Raw genomic sequence first — 22,248 nt, 5'->3', positions numbered from 1 at the left:
CTGGCAGCAGCTATGGGAGGCCCGTAATCTGCCAGCACCCTATGTCAAAAAATTCAACACACCAGCAGTGTGTGAGGAGACCTGAAAGTGGCACATGGCAGAGTGTGGCGATGGAGACAGCAGCAATGGGAGGCCGTACAGGGACCCATGAGAGACTCTGGACCTGGCAGCAGCATGAGGAGGCGGTATAGGGGCCCATGGCAGATTAGGGGCCTGGCAGCAGCTATAGGAGGCCCGTAATCTGCCAGCACCCTATGTCAAAAAATTCAACACACCAGCAGTGTGAGGAGACCTGAAAGTGGCACATGGCATGAGACACTGTGGACCTGGCAGCAGCATGAGGAGGCGGTATATAGGGGCCCATGGCAGACTAGGGGCCTGGCAGCAGCTATGGGAGGCCCGTAATCTGCCAGCACCCTATGTCAAAAAATTCAACACACCAGCAGTGTGTGAGGAGACCTGAAAGTGGCACATGGCAGAGTGTGGCGATGGAGACAGCAGCAATGGGAGGTCGTACAGGGACCCATGACAGACTCTGGACTTGGCAGCAGCATGAGGAGGCGGTATATAGGGGCCCATGGCAGATTAGGGGCCTGGCAGCAGCTATGGGAGGCCCGTAATCTGCCAGCACCCTATGTCAAAAAATTCAACACACCAGCAGTGTGTGAGGAGACCTGAAAGTGGCACATGGCAGAGTGTGGCGATGGAGACAGCAGCAATGGGAGGCCGTACAGGGACCCATGAGAGACTCTGGACCTGGCAGCAGCATGAGGAGGCGGTATAGGGGCCCATGGCAGATTAGGGGCCTGGCAGCAGCTATAGGAGGCCCGTAATCTGCCAGCACCCTATGTCAAAAAATTCAACACACCAGCAGTGTGAGGAGACCTGAAAGTGGCACATGGCATAAGAGACTGTGGACCTGGCAGCAGCATGAGGAGGCGGTATAGGGGCCCATGGCAGATTAGGGGTCTGGCAGCAGCTATGGGAGGCCCGTAATCTGCCAGCACCCTATGACAAAAAATGGAACACACCAGCAGTGTGTGAGGAGACCTGAAAGTGGCACATGTTTGAGGCATGATTCATGGCGGATTTAGTCAGTTGTGTCAGGAACTGGTGGTTTGAAATCCAGACTAATCCACGCCTGATTCATTTTCACAAACGTGAGTCTCTCCACACTTTGGGTGGACAGTCGTGTCCTCCGCGGAGTTACAATACCTCCTGCGGCACTAAACACGCGCTCCGATGCCACGCTACTGGCCGGGCATGACAGCCTTTCAAGGGCAAATTCAGCTAGTTGGGGCCAAAGGTCAAGTTTCGTTGCCCAGTAGTCAAGGGGATTGTCTACCTCGGTTGGCAGGGTGCTGTCCAAGTAGGCCCAAGCCTGTTGTTTGAGGTCCTGCTCCAGGTCCACCTGATGCTGCTGCTGCTGCTGCTGCGGCTGGTTAGTAGTTTCCTCACTGCGCTGGTGAAGAAAGCTACTCATCATCGACTGCAGACTGAGGCAGCCGCTGCTGGTGGAGCTGCCACTGCTCCTACCACCCCACCCCTCCCCTGCTGCCATGGCAGCGGAACGCGAGCGCACAGGGCCCACAGTGTCTGAGGATGGACGTTGGCGCACAAAGGCAGAGACCAGCTGACTACATAGGTGGTTTTTATAGTACGTTATTTTGGCCTCCCTCTCAGCAGGTGTGAAAAAGGCTACCATTTTTGAACGGTAGCGAGGGTCCAACAAGGTGGACAGCCAAAAGTCATCCCTCTGTCTGATGGTTATTATTCGGCTGTCGCTACGCAAGCAACCGAGCATGCTATGGGCCATTTGTGCCAAGGAATGCGAGGGACTCCCTGCCTCCATCTCCACAGCATACTGCCACGGTGCGTCTGGGTCCTCTGTCTCCTCCTCCTCCTCTACCAGATGCTCCTGCTCCTCCACTCTTGTCCGCTGAGTGGAAAAACCACCCATTTCACTCAATAATTCCTGAGCACAAATGTCCTCCTCTACCTCCTCCTCTTCTTCCTGTCCTGCCCCCACAGGGGTCATGTGGCGTTGAGATCTGTGCGCCACGTCTACCGCACCCTGACCAGCCATTGTTAACAGCATTTGTTCAAGGACGTGCAACAGAGGAATGACGTCGTTCATCCCATAGTCCTGCCGACTCACGAATAGCGTGGCCTCCTCAAAGGGCCTGAGCAAGCGGCAGGTGTCACGCATGAGCTGCCAATGGCTGACATCGAAGTTACACAGGGGAGTACCTTTATCCGCTTGTAACATCAGGAAATCGGTGATGGCCTTTCGCTGCTCGTAAAGGCGGTCTAACATGTGTAGGGTTGAATTCCACCTTGTTGCAACGTCGCAGATCAGGCGATGATGTGGAATTCCGTTCTGCCGCTGCAGCTCAAGGAGGGTGTGCTTTGCGGTGTAGGAATGGCTGAAATGCATGCAAAGTTTACGTGACATTTTAAGGATGTCTTGCAGTGGGATGGTGGATTTTAGGAACCGCTTCACAACCAGATTGAACACGTGAGCCATGCATGGCGCATGGCACAACCTTCCTTGACGCAGAGCAGACACCATGTTCTTTCCGTTGTCGGTCAACATGGTTCCGATTTTCAGTTTGCGCGGAGACAGCCATCTGTCGATTTCTCTGTTCATTACACTGAGAAGTTCCTCCCCTGTGTGACTACGTTCGCCAAGGCATACCAGGTGCAGAACAGCGTGACACCGTTGCGCCCTGCACATGTGATATGCCGGTCGGGTAATGGGACTTGGCACGGGGGTGGCGGCTGAGGACACGGCGGAAGAAGAGGTGGTAGAGGCGGACATCTTTTGTGGACCAAGGACGTGCAAACGTGGAGGCAAGAGCGGCGTGACCTGTCCAAGTTGCTGGTGCGGCTGTGACGGCACCACGTTCACCCAGTGGGCCGTAAATGACATGTACTGTCCCTGACCGTAGTTACAGCTCCACACGTCGGCGCTGCCGTGCACTTTGGCAGAGACCGACATGCTCAAAGACTGGCCCACCATCTCTTCTACATGTGAATGCAGGGCTGGCACTGCCTTTTTGGCGAAGAAATGACGGCTTGGCACTCTCCACCGCGGCGCGGCACAAGCCATCATTTCTCGGAAAGGTGCTGAGTCCACCACTTGGAAAGGGAGGGACTGCAGCACCAGCAACTTGGACAGGAGGACGTTCAGCTTTTGCACCGTCGGGTGCGTGCTCGCAAACTGTTGTCTCTTGGAAACGGATTCCAAGAAAGACTGCTGACGGAATCCGTGAAGAGGAGTAGCAGGAGAAGGAGCATCTGAACGAGCGGAAGATGCCAACGAGCGACAACTCCCCTCAGCAGAGGTGTTGGAGCCTTGACTGGCTGATGGAGGGCGATTGACGTCGGGTGACGGAGCAAGTAACGGAGTGGGTGATGGAGCGGGGGCTGGGGCGGGCAGAACCGCCGTATCTTTATCACGGTTTTCCCAGGCCACCAAATGGCGACGCTGCATATGCTGCCGCAACGCTGTAGTCCCAACATGGGCCCCCTGGCCACGCTTGACTTTCTGGCCACATAGTCGACATACGACTACGTTTACTTCCTCGGGCGGCTTGACGAAAAATTGCCACACCGCCGAGTAGGAAACTTTGCCCCCGATACTCCTCACTGGCTGACTGCTGCTTCCTCCGTGCACACCGGCACCACTACTGGCCGTGGTGGTAGGCTGCAGTGGAGCTGGTGCTCTACTCCGTGGCCGTTTGCCTCCACTGACACTGCTGCGACCCTGCTGCCTCCTGGGCAACCCACCGACTGTTTCGCTCGCTGCCAAGCTGCCACCCTCTTCTCCTGATGATGCGGAAGAAATTGCCTGATGACGACGAGGCTGCCAAGTGCGATCAACCTCCTCATCATCAAGTAGGGTCTCCGCCTCACTACTAGCCCCCTCGGCTGCGTCTGGGTCAGGAGACAGACCTGTCTCTAGACCGGCTACCGAGCCACTCTCCTCGCCACTACTTCTTCGCCTGGCTGCTGAAAAGGCGGATGTCTCCCCCCGTTCCTGACCGCCCTCTGTTAGCTCTTCCTCACTGTACAGTGGGGCTGAGCCCACAGCATGCGATACTTCGCTTGGTGAGGGAACACCAAAGGACAGGGGCAGGTAGAGGACACGTGATTTCAGTGGGCTTGGTCCCGGGCCATGCCAACTAACGGTTGTGTCTGACGTACCCACCGACCGTTGGCTGTAGGTGTCAGAGGTGACCTGGGAAGAGGAAGACGACCGAGCCAACCAATCGATGACGGCAGGGTTGTCGGTGGAGACACGACCGCTGGATGACACCGGGAGCACTGGCCTCTGGCTGCGAATAGTGCTGCCTCGACCCCTTCCTCTGCTGCCACGTCTGCTCGCTCCTAAAACATTGCCTCCTCTGCCACTCCTCTGCATGTTGTCTGACATACTCTTTAATTCAACGATTCTGTGTCCCTGAGTAACAATTCTGTGTCCCTGAGTAACAATTCTGTGTCTGTCCCTGAGTAACAATTCTGCGGCCCTAAGTAACGGTTCTGTGGCCCTCAGTACCAATTCTGTGTCCCTCAGTAACAATTCTGTGTCTGTCCCTCAGTAACAATTCTGTGGCCCTAAGTAACAGTTCTGTGGCCCTCAGTAACAATTCTGTGTCCCTGATTAACGTTTATGTGGCCCTAAGTAACGGTTCTGTGGCCCTCAGTAACAATTCTGTGTCCCTGAGTAACAATTCTGTGTCTGTCCGAGTAACAATTCTGTGGCCCTAAGTAACAGTTCTGTGGCCCTCAGTAACAATTCTGTGTCCCTGAGTAACAATTCTGTGGCCCTAAGTAACAGTTCTGTGGCCCTCAGTAACAATTCTGTGTCCCTGAGTAACAATTCTGTGGCCCTAAGTAACGGTTCTGTGGCCCTCAGTAACAATTCTGTGTCCCTGAGTAACAATTCTGTGTCTGTCCGAGTAACAATTCTGTGGCCCTAAGTAACAGTTCTGTGGCCCTCAGTAACAATTCTGTGTCCCTGAGTAACAATTCTGTGGCCCTAAGTAACGGTTGTGGCCCTCAGTAACAATTCTGTGTCCCTCAGTAACAATTCTGTGTCTGTCCCTGAGTAACAATTATGTGGCCCTAAGTAACGGTTATGTGGCCCTCAGTAACAATTCTGTGTCCCTGAGTAACGTTTCTGTGGCCCTAAGTAACGGTTCTGTGGCCCTCAGTAACAATTCTGTGTCCCTGAGTAACAATTCTGTGTCTGTCCCTGAGTAACAATTCTGTGGCCCTAAGTAACGGTTCTGTGGCCCTCAGTAACAATTCTGTGTCCCTGAGTAACGTTTCTGTGGCCCTAAGTAACAATTCTGTGGCCCTCAGTAACAATTCTGTGTCTGTCCCTGAGTAACAATTCTGTGGCCCTAACCAACGTTTCTGTGGCCCTAAGTAACAGTTCTGTGGCCCTCAGTAACAATTCTGTGTCCCTGAGTAACGTTTCTGTGGCCCTAAGTAACAATTCTGTGGCCCTCAGTAACAATTCTGTGTCTGTCCCTGAGTAACAATTCTGTGGCCCTAACTAACGTTTCTGTGGCCCTAAGTAACAGTTCTGTGGCCCTCAGTAACAATTCTGTGTCTGTCCCTGAGTAACAATTCTGTGGCCCTAACTAACGTTTCTGTGGCCCTAAGTAACAGTTCTGTGGCCCTCAGTAACAATTCTGTGTCTGTCCCTGAGTAACAATTCTGTGGCCCTAACTAACGTTTCTGTGGCCCTAAGTAACAATTCTGTGGCACTCAGTAACAATTCTGTCTGTCCCTGAGTAACAATTCTGTGGCCCTAATAATGTTTCTGGGGCCCTAAGTAACAGTTCTGTGGCCCTCAGTAACAATTCTGTGTCTGTCCCTGAGTAACAATTCTGTGGCCCTAACTAACGTTTCTGTGGCCCTAAGTAACAATTCTCTGGCACTCAGTAACAATTCTGTCTGTCCCTGAGTAACAATTCTGTGGCCCTAACTAGCGTTTCTTTGGCCCTAAGTAACGATTCTGTGGCCCTCATTAACAATTCTGTGTCCCTGAGTAATGCTTCTCTGTCCCTAAGTAACGTTTCTCTGTCCCCAAGTAACGTTTCTGTGGCCCTAACTCTGTCCCTAATACAGAGCGGTCTGCCTCTCTTGAATGACTGGAGGCAAATGAAGAATTCTAAAATGGCCGCTATTTATAGCTCGACCATTACACAGTGTTGGCTGGCTGGCTGCTGATTGGCTAATGCGATCACATGTCATTAAGGAATGCATTATGGGTCAGCGCGCCTTGTCTGCGCGCCTTCCCAGACATCCCCGCTCCGTCGCCGCACATGTCCGCCGCCATTTTAGAAAAAATTTTGATTTTTTCGGATTCGGCGCGAATCGAAAATTTTCCAATATTCGACTCGAATTCCACTTCGCCTACTTCAATTCGCTCATCTCTACTCACCATGCATGTTACAATCTGACTGCACAATCTCCTTTAGATCTACCAAAAACTATACAATGCAAAGTTCTGCCTCACTGGATAAAAATAAATTGAATGATCTAGATAGGTCCTCCTTTTACAAAGTTGATTGTACACAGATTGTATGATCAGATGGTAACATGTATGGTTAGCTTAACACTGACCCTCCTATTAATCCTACCTCCTATTAATCATACCTTCTATTAATCCTACATTTAAACTGGCCATACACTAACAGATTTTCAAATGAATGTTCGTACAAACTTTCATACAAAAAATTGTATTATAATTCTCAGTACATTTGATGATTGACAATTGTTTAAAAATACTTCAAAATGTTGTTTGCTTTTAACATTTGATTTTGGAAGTAATGGATTTTCTCTACAGAAAATCACAGTCCAAAAAAAATTTGCTCCTTCGAGAAAAAATTTCCATCCTGCTCTTTTGAATTTTCTCGTCACTGGTAAAAATTGAATGCTGATTTAACAACATTAACAATGAGAACATCTAATGAATATTCCTAAAATGAAAAAAAAAATAAAAAAAATTCCTCATTCCTGTGACCCTAACACCCTCCTTAAAGTGATTGTAGAGGCTCACAGTTTTTTACCTAAGGTACAAAACTTTGTGTGCAGCAGCGTCCCCCCAGCCACCTTTAAACGTACCTGAGCCCCATCTCGATCCAGCGTTGTGCACGAGAGCCTCGGCACTCTCCCTCCTTATTGACTGAGGCAGCAGGAGCCATTGGTTTTGTCTACTGTCAATCACTGGCCACACAGAGCAGCGGCTGGAGTGAGCCTGCTCGGGTGCCCCCAAAGCAAGCTGATCTTCTTGAGTCTCCTACGGCGCTCCTGTCTCCTCCCCCTTCACCAAAGCCCCCAATAGCTGTATGCTATGGGGGCACTGGTGCGTGCTCACTCCCAAGTCCAGCTCTATGCATCCATGAGACATACAGAGCTGCCCCACCCCGCACTCTCTCTTCATTGGCTCACTGACTGGGATTGACAGCAGTTGGGGCCAATGGCTCCCATTATTGTCTCAGGCAAGGTGGAGAGGGAGTCCTAGGACAGCCAAGGCTCTCATGCACATCGCTGGATGGAGAGAGGGCTCAGGTGAGTATTGGGTGGGGTGAGGGGAGAGCAGCACACAGAAGTTTTCTTTTTTTTACCTTCATGCATAGAATGCATGAAGGTAAAAAATCTTCTGCCTTTACAACCACTTTAAAGGACATATTCTTTAACCTTACCTTTCTTCCATATTTGGAATATTATCCAATATTATCCATATTTCCATACGTGGTATAAGTTATAAAAAAAAAAGCTTGTACTAATGAAGAAAACTATGCAACTTGTCTATGTCTTGACAGTATTGTCTTCACCTACCTCCAGAAACTGTGCACTGACTTTGAAGCTGGGTTCAGGCTTTCCACTTTCATGGGCTCTAGATATTCTTTCCTGAATTGTGTTGAAGAGCTGTCGGACAGCACGGGGAATGATGCCAAGTTCGGTATCGCTTACCACAAGGTCAAAGCCACTGCCCATCGTGTAAGTCTTCCCCGCACCTGTCTGGAATAAAAAATAAGTTAAAAAAATCAATGAAAGAAACATTTGAGGCTTAATTCTCATAGTAACAGTGTTAAAACAGAAGATAATTAATATAATGCAAAAAATAGGGAAACAAGTTAAAAGCACACAAAACAACAATGTGGAGGGCAAAGCAGAAATAGCAGACACCTGGTAAACATAACAGATACTGTAGAAATTAAGAATATTTAAAAATCTGAATATTTTATATACACACATACCTGACCATATGCCAGCACGGTTGCATTGTAACCCTGGAAACATCCCTCTACCAAGCTGTGTACACAAGTGTCGTAGATTTTAAGTTGTTCGGTGTCCGTATCAAACACATAATCATACGTGAAGGCCTTGTCTTTACCCAGAAGTACCTGGGGTTCTCCAGGATAAACCCAGGTACATATATGGCATCCTTCTGCTTCTTCTTTACTGCTCTGAGGGCGGATCCTGGATGAATTGATAAATGAAAGAATTGCATAAGTAACATGTAAAATGTTTGAATTGTAAAATGGTTCATTAAGCTAACAACCTTTTTTTTTATTAAACAGCAAACCTGTTTTAAGATTAAAAGATTATTTTGGCTGTAACCAGCATGAAAGAGGATTAAAACGGTTATTTCTGTTATTTTGACCTCTTGCCAAGTGTCATTTAAGAACCCTGCAACCTCCAGCGCGTGATGATTGTGCTCTGCCCCTCTATCAACATGTCCCTGCCAGCATCGTAGTAAAAAAACACAGACAACACAGAAAGTAGCCCCAGACCAAAAACAGATGAAAGGGCCCAAGATAATTTTAATTGTTGATAAATAAGTTGTACAAAAAGCATATGCTCCAGGTCTTTCGTGGAGTGGCCAGGATCTCAGACTTACAAAATATAGTAGTCAACTGTCCCAAATTGTCCAGGACACTCATGGATCGTCAAATGCTATCCCGACTCAACGTTGTTCTGAGCTGCGTCCAGGAAATCAAGGTCGGTCACGGACAGTTGAAGTGAATTTACACCGAGGCTGTGTGCTACCAGGTGGGCTCGCAGCACTCAGAACACTGGGGACAGATAACTCTCCATCTGCCTCCTCCCCCAGCAGCTGATCAGGTGGCTCTATTTGTGACTCCAGACTGGCAGTAATTGGGCAGGATTTGGGAGGGGGTATGGTTGGACTTTGAAGAGGTAGTGCTGGCCTGCCCTATGGTGCACATGTGACAGGGTCAGTCAGGCTGCAGATACTGTGAGCAGAGCCAACCCTCTTCAGTAGTTACTGAAGGAGGGAAGTGAGCGGAGGAGTTTGGGTCGGGGAGAGCCAGACTCTCTCTAGGTGGAGCGGAGAGGGCACAGGCAGTGAGTCCCTGTCAGAGATCAGAGTGGAGGAGTCTCTGCACAACTGTCCTGCACACAGAGGATAGAGAAGGGGAGGGTGGATCACACAGAATAGGTCACTGTGTACATACTGCAACATCACCCCCTCAACAGAGATGTGAGGGGAGGCTCTGGTTACCAGCGTTCACCCTTAAATCAGAAATCCCCTTTACATCAGAGTCTGTAGGATTTCTCCTTACAATGCAAGGGGAACCTCTGCAGACCCTAATGTAAAGGTGAATGCTAGAGACTGTGATGCAAGGGGGGTTCTGGTGAACAGAGGCCACCTTACATCAGAGTTCCCCTTTACATCATGGTCTGCAGTGTCCCCCCTTACATCAGAGTTCCCATTTACATCAAAGTCTGCAGCGTTCCTCTTTACATCAAAATCTGCATCATTCCCCCTGACATCAAAGTCCTTCTTTACATCGTGGTCGGCAGAGATCCACCTTGCACTGTAAGGGGGAACTCTGCAAATTCTGATGCAAAGTAGAACTCTGATGTAAGGGGTTACTATGTGGATTATGATGTAAGGGGAACTCTGGGAACTATTGTGTAAGGGGGGGCTCTGGTGACCAGTGATCCCCTTATATCAGTCTGCAGCATTCCTCTCTACACCAAAATCCGCAGCATTCTCCATGACATCAAAGTTCCCCTGTTTATCATGGTCCACAGAGGTCCCACTTGTATTGTAAGGGGGAACTCTGCAGACTCTGATGTAAGGGGAACCTCTCTGGACTCTGATGTAAAGGGGAACACTGATGTAAGGGGGAACTTTGTGGAGTCTAATGTAAAGGAGAACTCTATTGTAAAGGGGAACTATGCATACTCTGATGTAAGGGGGAGCCCTGTAGATTCTGATGTAAGAGGAAATCCTGTAGACTGTAATGAAAGAAGGAACTCTGAGGACTCTTGTGTAAGGAGAAAGTCCATGGTGTAAAGGGGAACTCTGATGTTAGGGGGGCACCTGGTGTAAGGTGGAACACTGGGGACTCTGATGTAAGGAGGGACTCTTGGAACATTGATGTAAAGGGGAAAGCTGGAGTCTTTGATATAAGGTGGGACTCTGATGTGAATGCAGGGTTCATCCTGACTGCAGTACTCTATATGCTGTTTTATATGTTACTCACTCCTCCTGACCCCTGCACTCTATACATAATTTTGTATATTATATAGTCCTGAGCAAGGTGTTCACTGACCTCAGGGCCACCAATGGGCTGGGACCACCTAATACGCATAGTACAATTATTGACTTTTGATCTTTGCACAGGATGCTTGTTGCTGTTACAGCAGGAATTAAACCCCTGACAGGTTTTCTTTAAATAAATAATAATAAAATTAAACAATTGTAGGGCTAACACAAAGGCAATTGTTTGCAGTTAATAAAAAAAACAAATTTTCCTTACCATAATTTCCCCCTTCAAACTTCCTCGGTTGCATACTTCTGTAACCATCCCCTAAAAGCACACCCCTAGTTCAGTACCGACATTTTTTCCCTTACGTAAGGTATAAGTTATACCAAGTTTTTGGCAATTCTATCAACACCCCAGGTACCAATCCCTCTCTTCCATTCTACTGTATCTGTAATACATACTGTACATCATTGTTTTAACTGGCATTTAAAGTACATTGTAGGCCTCATGCACACTTTATGTTTAGGCATCTCTCCTACATGCCTTTCCTCCTGGCAGCAGCATTTTGTCAGAAAAAAATGCTTTTGTAAGCATGTGTAACGCATACAGGCGTGCCAATCGCTTGGGCTTTAATTAATTGGCCAGAATAATACCTTATTCTGGCTATTGAAATTAATGCTCAAGTGCTAAACGTGCTTAGTTTTAACACACATTTAGATACATGAAGCGTTTTTTTCTACCAAAAAGCAGTGTTAATTTTTATGTCAAATTTCTACTTAGTGTTTTGACTAAAATGCCATTTTAGTCATGTGAATTGTTTTAGTTTTAGTCGTATTTTAGTCGACTATATTCTCCAGTACATTTTAGTCAACTAAAATATAATGGGTTTACTTAAATTGCAATGCATTATTTAAGCATTTCTCTAGAATTTCCAATTATATACTCCTGGAGTAAAAATCTAACAACATGTTATTATTTACGGTATTAAGGTTTTTGTACATGCACTACAGACACAGAATTAGCCGTTGTGATGTATAACATCTTTATAAATAAAACTAAGTTTTGTCAGAAGTGTAACTTTAAAATATATATATATATATATATATATATATATATATATATATATATAAAAAATGTGAACTCTATTGCCTGTAATGCCATTGCACATTTCACATGAACTTTAACAGTTCAACTATCAGAACACAACAAAACATTTCTACAGCTACAAGCACAGCATAACTAAACCAGTACTCGAGGGTAATGCTTATTTCCACAATAAAAATCAGTTTACTGTTCACAGTTAAAGCAGTTCAAAGTGGAAGTTCATGTAGGTAAATGTCCCTCTCTCACATTTTTGTTCTTTTTTCAAAAATTGGAATTGATTTTCGTCAATTGACGAAAATTATAATTGATTTTCTTTTAGTTTTTGTCACTGAAAATGCTGGTGAAAACTATGACATAACACTGCCAAAAAGCTACTGATCTTGGAAGTGCTGACAGCAGTTTTTTTTTCTGCCTCTAGACTCCCCTGCCTCTAAACCAGCCTTTCTGAACCTTTTCAACGCAGAGGAAACCTTGACATAACTTTCTGGTCTCAGGGAACCCCTGCTAAAAATGACTTTATCTACAATTCATGATACATTAGTGAGGTAACAATGCTCCTTACACTTATGGTCACTGGGAAGAATTACCCCCTTACAGAACGCTAAAATGATCAATGGTGTCAGGAGGAACTTACCTGAGAGGCAAAAACGGCTCATTGCTCAAGGAACCCCTGGCAACCTCAGGGTTTCTCCACCCTGGTTGAGAAACCCTGCTCTAAACACTTACAGTATCTGTGTATGGGCACATAGGCTAACATAGGGGTGTTTACAGGCAAGGAAAAAAAAACACCAGGCACCCCTAAACAGCAGTGTTAAAATTGTCCAGTGTACATGATGCCTTATATTTGACTTGATTAGAGCTTTACCAAAGGATATAATTTAGTCAAACACAGTAACTAGAGCGAATGTGATAAAATTGCAGCCAAGACAAATGGAACAAAAGTGATACTATTTGCCTGTAACATAATTTTATAATAGACACACGCAACTCACAAGCACACACATTGTCTCTCTCTTTCTGGTATGTTTAGTATTCAATCGCAGTATATATACCGTTTACTAGCCCCATAAATAAGGTCACACAACAGTGTCCTGTGGCAAGAGGGTGAGAGTAACAGAAAGCTCATGACACATATCAATTTAAGTAGATTAGGGCTCCCTTGTGAACACTGTACTGCTCACATTGTTTGACTTTTACCACTTGGATGAGTCTGTGCTACGTATTGAAGCATATCTCATTCTACTGTGTGGAGAGATTCGCGCTTGTGAGAGCCACTGTGACACAGCGTTACCTTTTGCACTTTGTATTATGCTATTTAATGGAAAAATGGACAATTGTTCCTAATATACTTGGAAGAAAAGTTCTGAACTGAGTACTAGAAGCGTCCCTAGGGTAGGTGTCACCCGGTGCGGTAACACTTGGTGACACCCTCTCCGACGATCCCCGCAGAATGGATCGGATCTGCGGATTGAGCATAATGGATCGGACTCCGATCCTGTATGCTCAATCCGCAGATCCTATGCATCCTGCAGGGATCGTCAGCTTTCAACCTATACGGAGTGACAACCTATACGGAGTGACACCGGACCCGCTCCAAGAAAAGGTAAGCAGGGATTGTCGGCTTTCAACCTATACGGCTTGCAACCTATACGGAGTCACACCAGACCCGCTCCAAGAAAAGGTAAGTTGTAAAGAAAGCCGATGATCCCCGCAGGATGGATCAGATCCATCCTGCGGGGATCGTCGGCTTGCTATACAACTTACCTTTTTGTGGAACGGGTCCAGTGTCACCCCATGCGGTCGGTGTCACCTGGTGCGGACCGCACCCCCCGAATCTGCCTCAGGACGCCACTGCTGAGTACTAAAGTAATTTCCTTCACAACCATTGAATAAACTATATGGTTTTGAATTTTATATTGTGAAGACTATGCAACGTACAAATTATTACTATAATTATTATACAGGATTTATATAGCACAAACAGATTACGCAATGCTTTACAACATAAGGGCAGAAAGTACAATTGCAATACAAAAATAATACAGGAGGATTCAGAGGGCCCTGCTAGTTAAATAGTAACAAAGCCAACAATTATATTAAAGACCTTCCTCTCCATCCCTACTTTATAAACATATGTACCGGAATAAAGAGGAGATAAACTATCATATTTGCCTATATCCTTGTGACTTTTTCTTCATACTTGCCAATTTTTGTCTTGCTAGGTACTGCCTGGGTACCCATAACAATTTTAAAAATGTCTGTGATCCTGTGCATTCAAGAGATGAAGAGCATGACATTATTATTATTATACAGTATTTATATAGCGCCAACAGTTCGCTTAGCGCTGTACATTACAATGGGAGACAATACATGAGACAGTACAATAACAATACAAAGCGATACACGAGTGGTTCGAGGGCCCTGCTCCTTGGAGCTTACAATCTAGGAGGGAGGGGATACTGGTACGGGAGGAAAAGCTGTGGGGGATGGAGTGGTAGGAAGAATGGAGGAGATCGGCAATTAGCAGAGGGCGGGGTAGGCTTCCCTGAAGAGGTGGGTTTTCAGGGTGCGCCTGAAGGAGAGGAGAGTAGGTGATAACATCATGACATCATGCACTTCATCTTGCAAATACACCATATGACACTTCAGGCATCTGTTGGGGGGAAAATCCTTTTTTTACTAGAAAATGACTATAATTTTGTTTGGCACATGGATGAAATGAAAGCACAAATATCATGTGCTTCATCTTGTGCATATGCATAATGACAATTGTCAGGTGATATGCCGGAGAAGATTGGCTCAGAGACCTGACACACTTACCAATATCCTGCATAGTCATGTCCATTCACGGCACACAAACATTCGTTCACAGAGCACATTCATTCACAGTGCACGTCACGTGCGATAGATCTTAGCGCCCTCTGGCCTTTATAAGGAGGACAGATGCTCACAGACTTTGCTGACTGGTCTTCAGCTCCCTGATACTCATGTTCCTTGTTACCTCTGGATTTCCTGTTACTGACCCGATTTGCTTCTGGACATCCCCCTGCTTCTCTCCTGGCTTGTTCTATGGACCTGTTCCCAATTGCCTCCTGTGTATGTTCCTGGCCTGCCTCCGAACACGCTTCTGCTTGACCGCTGTGCTCTGACCTTGGCTTCCATTCCTGACCATGTCTCCTGCCTCATCCTGCCTGCTTTTAACTGTCTGTACTTTCCAGTGCGTCATCCTGGATCAGCTGCTTTCATTGCCTGGCTTCCACCTGAAAAGCCATCACCTGGCGACCCCCCTCTGAGGACGTGTTTCAGCACGATACGCGTCAGGAGGAGCCACATCACGCCATGACGTCACGCCGCCGGAGCAACGTGGAGCTCCGGTGGCCACCTTTTAAAAATCAGATGACCCACTACTCCAGGACGAATCATTACACCTTGAGTGGATATCTGCATACCCAGAGAGTAACATCAGGTTTTGGAAAGGGGGAACCCTAGAGGACGAGGACCACCTGTACCAACCCCATATTATCCTGTCTGATGACCCACCATACCTTAGAGGGAAGACCATCCAGCTCCTGACCCTCTCCTATCTGATGACATCTGGATTAATAACATAAGGCGAAATTAATATGTGCGTCCGGTGAGTGCGCATTACCTTTACCACTATTGCACTGATACCGGGTCCAGAGTCACCAGAGCACAAGAGTCACCTTATCTTATATATTGTTTATACATTGGAACTTTTGATTATATTTATTAATTTTTTTATCATCTGATTTTAGATGGGATATTTATTGATCTTATTAAGTTATTGATTTTATAGATTTACTTTGATATCATATTTATTTCAGCGCTGCACTTTTTTGTATATTATTTATGTTCCAGGGTGATATTGGTTACCTTTTTGTGCATAGCAGCTTTTCTGGTCTATGTTCAAGGTGCTCGCACTTCTGTTTATATGATCCTGGCCTGCCTCCGAACACGCTTCTGCTTGACCGCTGTGCTCTGACTTTGGCTTCCATTCCTGACCGTATCCCCTGCCTCATCCTGCCTGCTTTTAACTGTCTGTACTTTCCAGTGCGTCATCCTGGATCAGCTGCTTTCATTGCCTGGCTTCCACCTGAAGAGCCATCACCATTGCAGATTCATCTGACTACAATACAGCTGGTAACCCCTTCTTTGGGCTCAGTATCTCCTGTCACCATCTCTAGGGGTGTTGTACACTCAGCCGCGAGGGAAGCCCTCTCATAGTTATATAGTTAGTGAGGGAGTCTATTCCACATTTTCACAGCTCTCACTGTGCAGAAACCTTTCCGTGTTTGGAGAATAAATTCCTTTTCCTCCAGACATAAAGAGTGCCCCCTTGTCCTCTGTGATGACCTCAGGATGAATAACTTTACACCGAGTTCACTATATGAACCACTGATGTATTTATACATGTTGATCATATCCCCCCTTAATCTCCTCTTCTCAAGACAGAATAAATTCAGTTCCTCTAATCTTTCCTCATAGCTGATCTCCTCCATGCCTCGTATCAGTTTGGTTGCCTTTCTCTGTACTTTCTCAAGTTCCCCAATGTTCTTTTTGTGAATTGGTACCCAAAACTGAACTGCATATTTCGGATGAGGTGTTAATAATGATTTTATCCATCACCTCAACACTTAAGGTTGTATTCATAAGACAACCTTAAAATAAAAAAGGTAAAAAATAAAAAAGAGAAAAGTAATAGGTATTGCCTGAAGTACACAGTTTGCCCGGAAACCAAAAAACCTGCAGCAAGAAAACATGAAAAGAGATTCATAAAGCAAAGCAGTTACATGAAGGACAAATGCGATACTCAAATAATAATCAGATATATGCAACAATGGATGTTGATTTATATTTCTTCAAGGATTACCATGTCATACTTATGGCCTATTGTAGCCATCTACATTGGCTCTCTATGAGGACTGTGTTTTCCAGCAATGATATTTGATTTATGGTTTACAAGTACCAGATGTATATGCATGTCCTTATGGTCATCTTTTGATATTACTCTGCATGTATGATGTATATCATAGTTGGTCTATCCCAGCTCCTTAGCATTGTCTAATTGGCTCCTATTTCCAGCAATCTTGGAGTTTCACATGTCTATATCATTGATGTACAGCCTGCTGCAAATGTTTTCATCTCCTATATATTTCCCCACTGTGGTGGTGTATTGCGATGTGCCTTTGCTATTGATGCAAAAGACCTGTGAGTCGTTGCCCCTATAGCATAGCACTACTTATGGCCTGCCATGATGTCTCTTTTTTTATGTTTTATTTTAAGGTTGTCTTATGTATTGTCCATTATTGAGGTGATGGCTATTTGCAGTCTTGACTCAATTGTCTTCTATGTGCAACTTTGCCAATAAGGCATATCTCTGAATATTATTTGAGTATCGCATTTGTCCTTCATGTAACCGCTTTTCTTTGTGAATCTCTTTTCACGTTTTTTTGCTGCAGGTTTTTTGGTTTCTGAGCAAACTGTGTACTTCAGGCAATACCTATTACTTTTCAGGCCTTTATTTTTCTATGGTTTTATAGTAATATGATCTCTCTCTCTCTGGAGTCTATACCTCTTTTAAAACAAGAGAGGATTTTGCTCGCTTTAGAAACTGCAGCTTGGCATTGCATGCCATTATTAAGCTTGTGATCTACCTGAACCCCCAGATCCTTCTCCACCATTGATTCCCCCAGTTGTATCCCCCTAGTATGTATGATGCATGCATAGTCTTAACCCCCAAGTGCATCATCTCGACCTCAAGACCAGGTATGTGGCAATACCAGTAAAAGGCCAAAAGAGGTGCTTCTCCGCTAGAGGTGTTATGCCAGCAAATCCCGGCTCTCACCCAAGCTGTCAAGAATCTTTAAGAAGGCTACTTCCAGTTAGAAGGTCACCTGCAGAACCTGTCAGCTGCCACTTCTTCTACTGACCAGAACCCGTCTGGCAGAGCCACTGTACCAGTTTCTCCTATACCGGACCATGCAGCTGCCACTCTTATGGTGGTGGTCCCTGTACCAGAATGCTTCTCTGAGGACTGATGCCTACAAGAACGCATGCCAGCTGTATCTTGCACTTCAACCAAGAACGTTCTCCTTCGAGACTTTAAAATTGCGGTTCATCATTTCTTTGCTCACCGATGAACCACAGTCCTGGGCACCTCACCTCTTGGAGCAAAAGAGTCCGGTCCTCAATTCCTTCTCAGCATTCGAGGCCATGTCACAACTTTATGATGATCCCCAGTGAATGGCCACTGCTGAGGCCACTCTTCATATGTTACAACAGGGGTGCTGTCCTGTAGAGGACTATACCATTGAGTTCTGTAAATGGTCAGCAGATTGGAATGAAGCCACGCTCAAATATCAGTTATGACTAGGTCTGTCTGAGGCACTCAAGGATGAATTAGCCCGAGCCACCACTTTTGAAAATCTCATACAACTGGCCATTCTACTCAATTTGCGTGAGCGGCAATCTGAACAGACTCAGTATTACAGACCTACCTGCTTCCACTGCTGTTTCCACTGCCGTCATGACTTCCTGAATGTGTTCGATAAGAAGAAAGCTGACAATGCCTTCCCATCGGTCTTATGACTCTCTGATTGAGTTGCTTCCAGGTGCAGAGATCCCTTTTGGCCAAATCTTTCTCTAGTCTGATATTGAATTGGAGGCCTTACAACAATATTTTGATGAGAATCTAGAAAAAGGATTCATTCCTCCATCTTCGTCCCCCGCAGGAGCAGGGATTTTCTTTGTGGAAAAAAAAGACCACACGCTCAGGCCCTGTATTGACTACAGAGAACTAAACAAAATCATCATTAAGAATCACTACCCGCTTCCCCTCATCCCTGAACTCTTCCAAGGGTTTTGATTTGCCCAAATGTTCACAAAACTAGATCTTTGGAGCACCTACAACCTAGTCCGGATTAGAGAGAGGGACAAATGCTAAACAGACTTCTAAACCCGTGTTAGATATTTCAAACATCATGTTATGCCTTTTGGGCTGTGCAATGCCTGGGCCACCTTCCAGCATTTTGTGAACATTATCTAGAGAATTTCTGGATCACTTTTTTATCATTTATCTGGACGATATTTTAATCTTCTCTGCTTCACTGGAGCTACATCGAGTACATGTTAAAAAGGTCTTGTCTACGCTCAGGAAGCATGGATTTTACGCAGAGAAGTGGGAATTAGAAAAGCATACCATTCAATTTCTGGGGTTAATAATATAATGGAATTGCCATAGACCCCCAAAAGGTGTCTGCTATTATTGAGCCAGAGGCAGCACAGCCAGGGGTAGCATTGGCAACTATCATCTTGGCTAAAGTATTCATCTTGGATTAAGTATTGAGCATTGCACTTTGACTCTGCATCATCTGAATAACTCTTCTCTATCCCATCACAGGTAAATGTCTGCATGCAATATCCATCTGTACTATCACCCATGCCATGTATGAATGCTAAGTCACCCTGCACTGCTATATGGTAATCTATACTGCTTTTAAAATTCACCTCTAACTGAAGCTGATTCATTGGTCAGTCTTACTGCTTCAAAAATCTTTAACTCTGGCCCATATTTTGCTCTTATTGTCTAACCCAAATTTATGAGCTGATCCTAATCTTTACAACTCTGCCCTCCAGCTCTCTTGTTGTCTCTTGTAGTCCTCCTTTGGTGTGAGAAGTTTGCCTTGCTAGCCATGTTTGCCCTGCTATGCATTCCTAATTGATTAATTGGCAATATCCCCACCCAACTCAGTATACATTTAGGCCTTTCTTAGGAGAGGCACAGCCAGGGGTAGCATTCACAACTATCATCTTGGGTAAAGTATTAATTTTGGATTAAGTAATAAGCATTCCACTTCGGCTCTGCATTTCAGCAAATGCACAAAGCGAGAAGTAGACAACTTCAAATACTAAACAGACAACAGGTGACCTGTTCCCCATCCGGCTTTTTTAGCTGTTATCCAGTCTGCTTCTTCATCTCACCACTCTAACATGCACTCCCTACTCTTCCTTCTCACAGTTGTATCCTCTCTCTTCAAACTCTCTCTCCTTCACCCCTCTTCTCCCCTCTTCTCCACCCCACAACTTATATATATCACCCCCACTCCTGTCTTCACCTTACAAGTGTCCTCATCAACTCCTGCTAATTCTGAACCCACATACTAATAAAACCTCCAGGACACTTTTCCTTTGATCAACACACCCGGCACCCCCTATGCTCTAACAGCAGCTGCAATCCACATACTCTAGTTACTATTCCTCTTCTTCCTAGAATCAGCCTCCCCTTTTCATGTGCCCTCTGGAACGCCCGCTTTGTCTTTAACAAACTTACCTCTGTCCATGACCTTTTTATCACAAACTACTTTAACTCGCTTGCAATTACGAAAACCTGGCTTCATGAATCTGACTTTCCTTCTCCTGCTGCCCTCTCCCATGGTGATCTCCTCTGGACTCACTCTCCCAGGCCTAGTGGATGGAAAGGAGGTGGAGTTGGAATCCTCCTATCCCCTCAAAGCACTTTTCAGGTCCTTTATTCACCTCCCTCTCTGTCCCTCTCTTCATTTGAAGTTCACTCTATTCGTCTATTTTCTTCAGTTTCTTTAAGAATTACTACAGAAACAATTGAGTACTGTACGTGATACTTTTTTTTTATTTGCACTAACATACAATTTTGAGACAAGCTTTTGGGGAGTGTCCCCTTTTTCAAGGTTCAAGAAGTACTGTTACAAAGTTTTAGATTTAATTTTTTTAAGTTTTAATTTTTTGTCCTCAAAATTGTATGTTAGTGCAAATAAAAAAAAAGTATCACAGACAGTACTCAATTGTTTCTGTCGCAAGTGCACTAATACGACTACAATCACCTCAAGCAAAATTTAAGAATTGCTGTGATCTATAGGCCTCCTGGAACGGTATCAAGCTTCCTTGATGACTTCAATGCCTTGTTGTCTTACTTTCTCTCTTCTGAAATTCCCACAACCATTCTTGGTGACTTCAACATCCCTGTTAATCTTAACACCCCTGACACCTCTAAACTTCTGACCCTAACCACTTCTTTTGACCTAAAACAATGGACACATGCTTCTACTCACTCTAATGGTAACTGTCTCAACCTTGTATTCTCCTACCTATGCACTCCTTGCATCATCACCAACTTTCCTTTTCCTCTCTCTGATCACTCCCTTATTAGCTTCACTCTCTCCTTGGCTTCCTCCTCCTTGTCTTCTACACTACCAAACAGTTACCCATTGAAACCTTTGTTTTTGGGTTAAGATTCTCTTCTTTTTTGGCAACAGATTGTCTCTATGACAAAATCTCAGCCCTGTCCTGCCCCAATCTGGCCACTTCTGTATACAACAGTTCACTGTCATCCACCCTGGATACATTGGCCCCCTTCACTACACAACAGAATTAGGCCCCGACCGCTACAACCCTGGCAAACAGACAATACCAGATGCCTCAAAAAATGTATCTGTGCTCTTGAGCGTTTATGGCGTAAGACTAAGACCCAGTAAGACTTTGAGCAATATAAAGAACCAGCAAACACAAATGCTCCTGCGCTTGGGGATGGACTCGATGCAGGCTATAACCACATTAAGAATGTCCTGAAACATGCACACCTTGCTGCCCTCAAATAGACCGGGGCAATCCAAATATACTGAATGAGGAAAGAAAAAACAGAAGGCGCACAGGCCTAGTGCTTTACCATAAAAAATGTTTAATAAAAAATAAAGTAGGTGTTGTACTCACAAATGACAATATAGTCAAGGCACATCATAAAGAACAGCTGGGTCAACACCGCGCTGAGTAACCGTCCACAACAGGGAGTGTAGACATCCAATAGGCTGACGCATTTCGAGGACTTGCCTCTTCCTCAGAGCCACCAGAGTGGCTCTCTTCGATCCTCCCAAGACCTTCTGCTCTCTAGTTCCCATGTCAGCTCCTCCCATGCTCGCTTCCAGGACTTCTCCAGAGCTTCTCTGATCCTATGGAACTCCCTACCCCAATCTGTCCGGCTATCCCCTAATTTATCCACCTTTAGATGATCCCTGAAAATCTTTCTTTTTAAAGAAGCCTATCCTGCTTCTACCTAGTAAACTGCCATTTATTTCCTCCATCAGCACATTCCGCCACAGGTATTACCTTTTATATCACTCAACCCTTCCTCCTAGATTGTAAGCTCTGACGAGCAGGGCCCTCTGTTTCCTCTTGTACCAAATTGTATTGTAACTGTAATGTCTACCTTCATTTTGTAAAGCGCTGCGCAAACTGTTGGCGCTATATAAATCCTGTATAATAATAATAATTTAGTGGCCTGCACCAACACATAAAAAAGGCATCCAAATATTTGTGGGGTTTCTCAACTTCTATCGGCGATTAATTAAAGGTTTTTCAATTATTATCGCTCCAGTCACTCAGCTGATGTGTCAGCACACCCAGTTTCAATGGTCTCAAGAGGCCTTTGAGAAATTAAAAGCTCTTTTCACCTCCACTCCAGTACTGCAGCACCTGGACTCCATTTTGCCATATGTCCTGTAGGTGGAAGCCTCAGAAGTTGCAACAAGAGCAATTTTGTCACAGCGCC

At 45.4% G+C, this 22,248-nt stretch overlaps 1 protein-coding gene across 6 annotated transcripts in view; it reads right to left on the bottom strand.

The window, feature by feature from the left end:
• Nucleotides 1–22,248, bottom strand: part of KIF21B (kinesin family member 21B) — a 400,290-nt gene that overhangs the window by 303,212 nt on the left and 74,830 nt on the right. For all 6 annotated transcript variants that reach the window (XM_089654112.1, XM_089654107.1, XM_089654109.1 and 3 more), the window contains exons 2-3: nucleotides 8,283–8,505; nucleotides 7,861–8,043 (exon numbers count right to left, since the gene is read on the bottom strand). In XM_089654112.1, the coding sequence (XP_089510238.1) occupies nucleotides 7,861–8,043; nucleotides 8,283–8,505 (406 nt within the window). The remainder of the gene's footprint in view (nucleotides 1–7,860; nucleotides 8,044–8,282; nucleotides 8,506–22,248) is intronic.

This window comes from Staurois parvus, unplaced genomic scaffold, assembly GCF_062004578.1.
Source record: "Staurois parvus isolate SC_StPar_1 unplaced genomic scaffold, SC_StPar_1.0 ptg000744l, whole genome shotgun sequence".
In the NCBI taxonomy this organism is placed as follows: domain Eukaryota; kingdom Metazoa; phylum Chordata; class Amphibia; order Anura; family Ranidae; genus Staurois; species Staurois parvus.
Note: the sequence above shows the minus strand (reverse complement) of the source record. Positions and strands in the feature narration are given on the sequence as shown.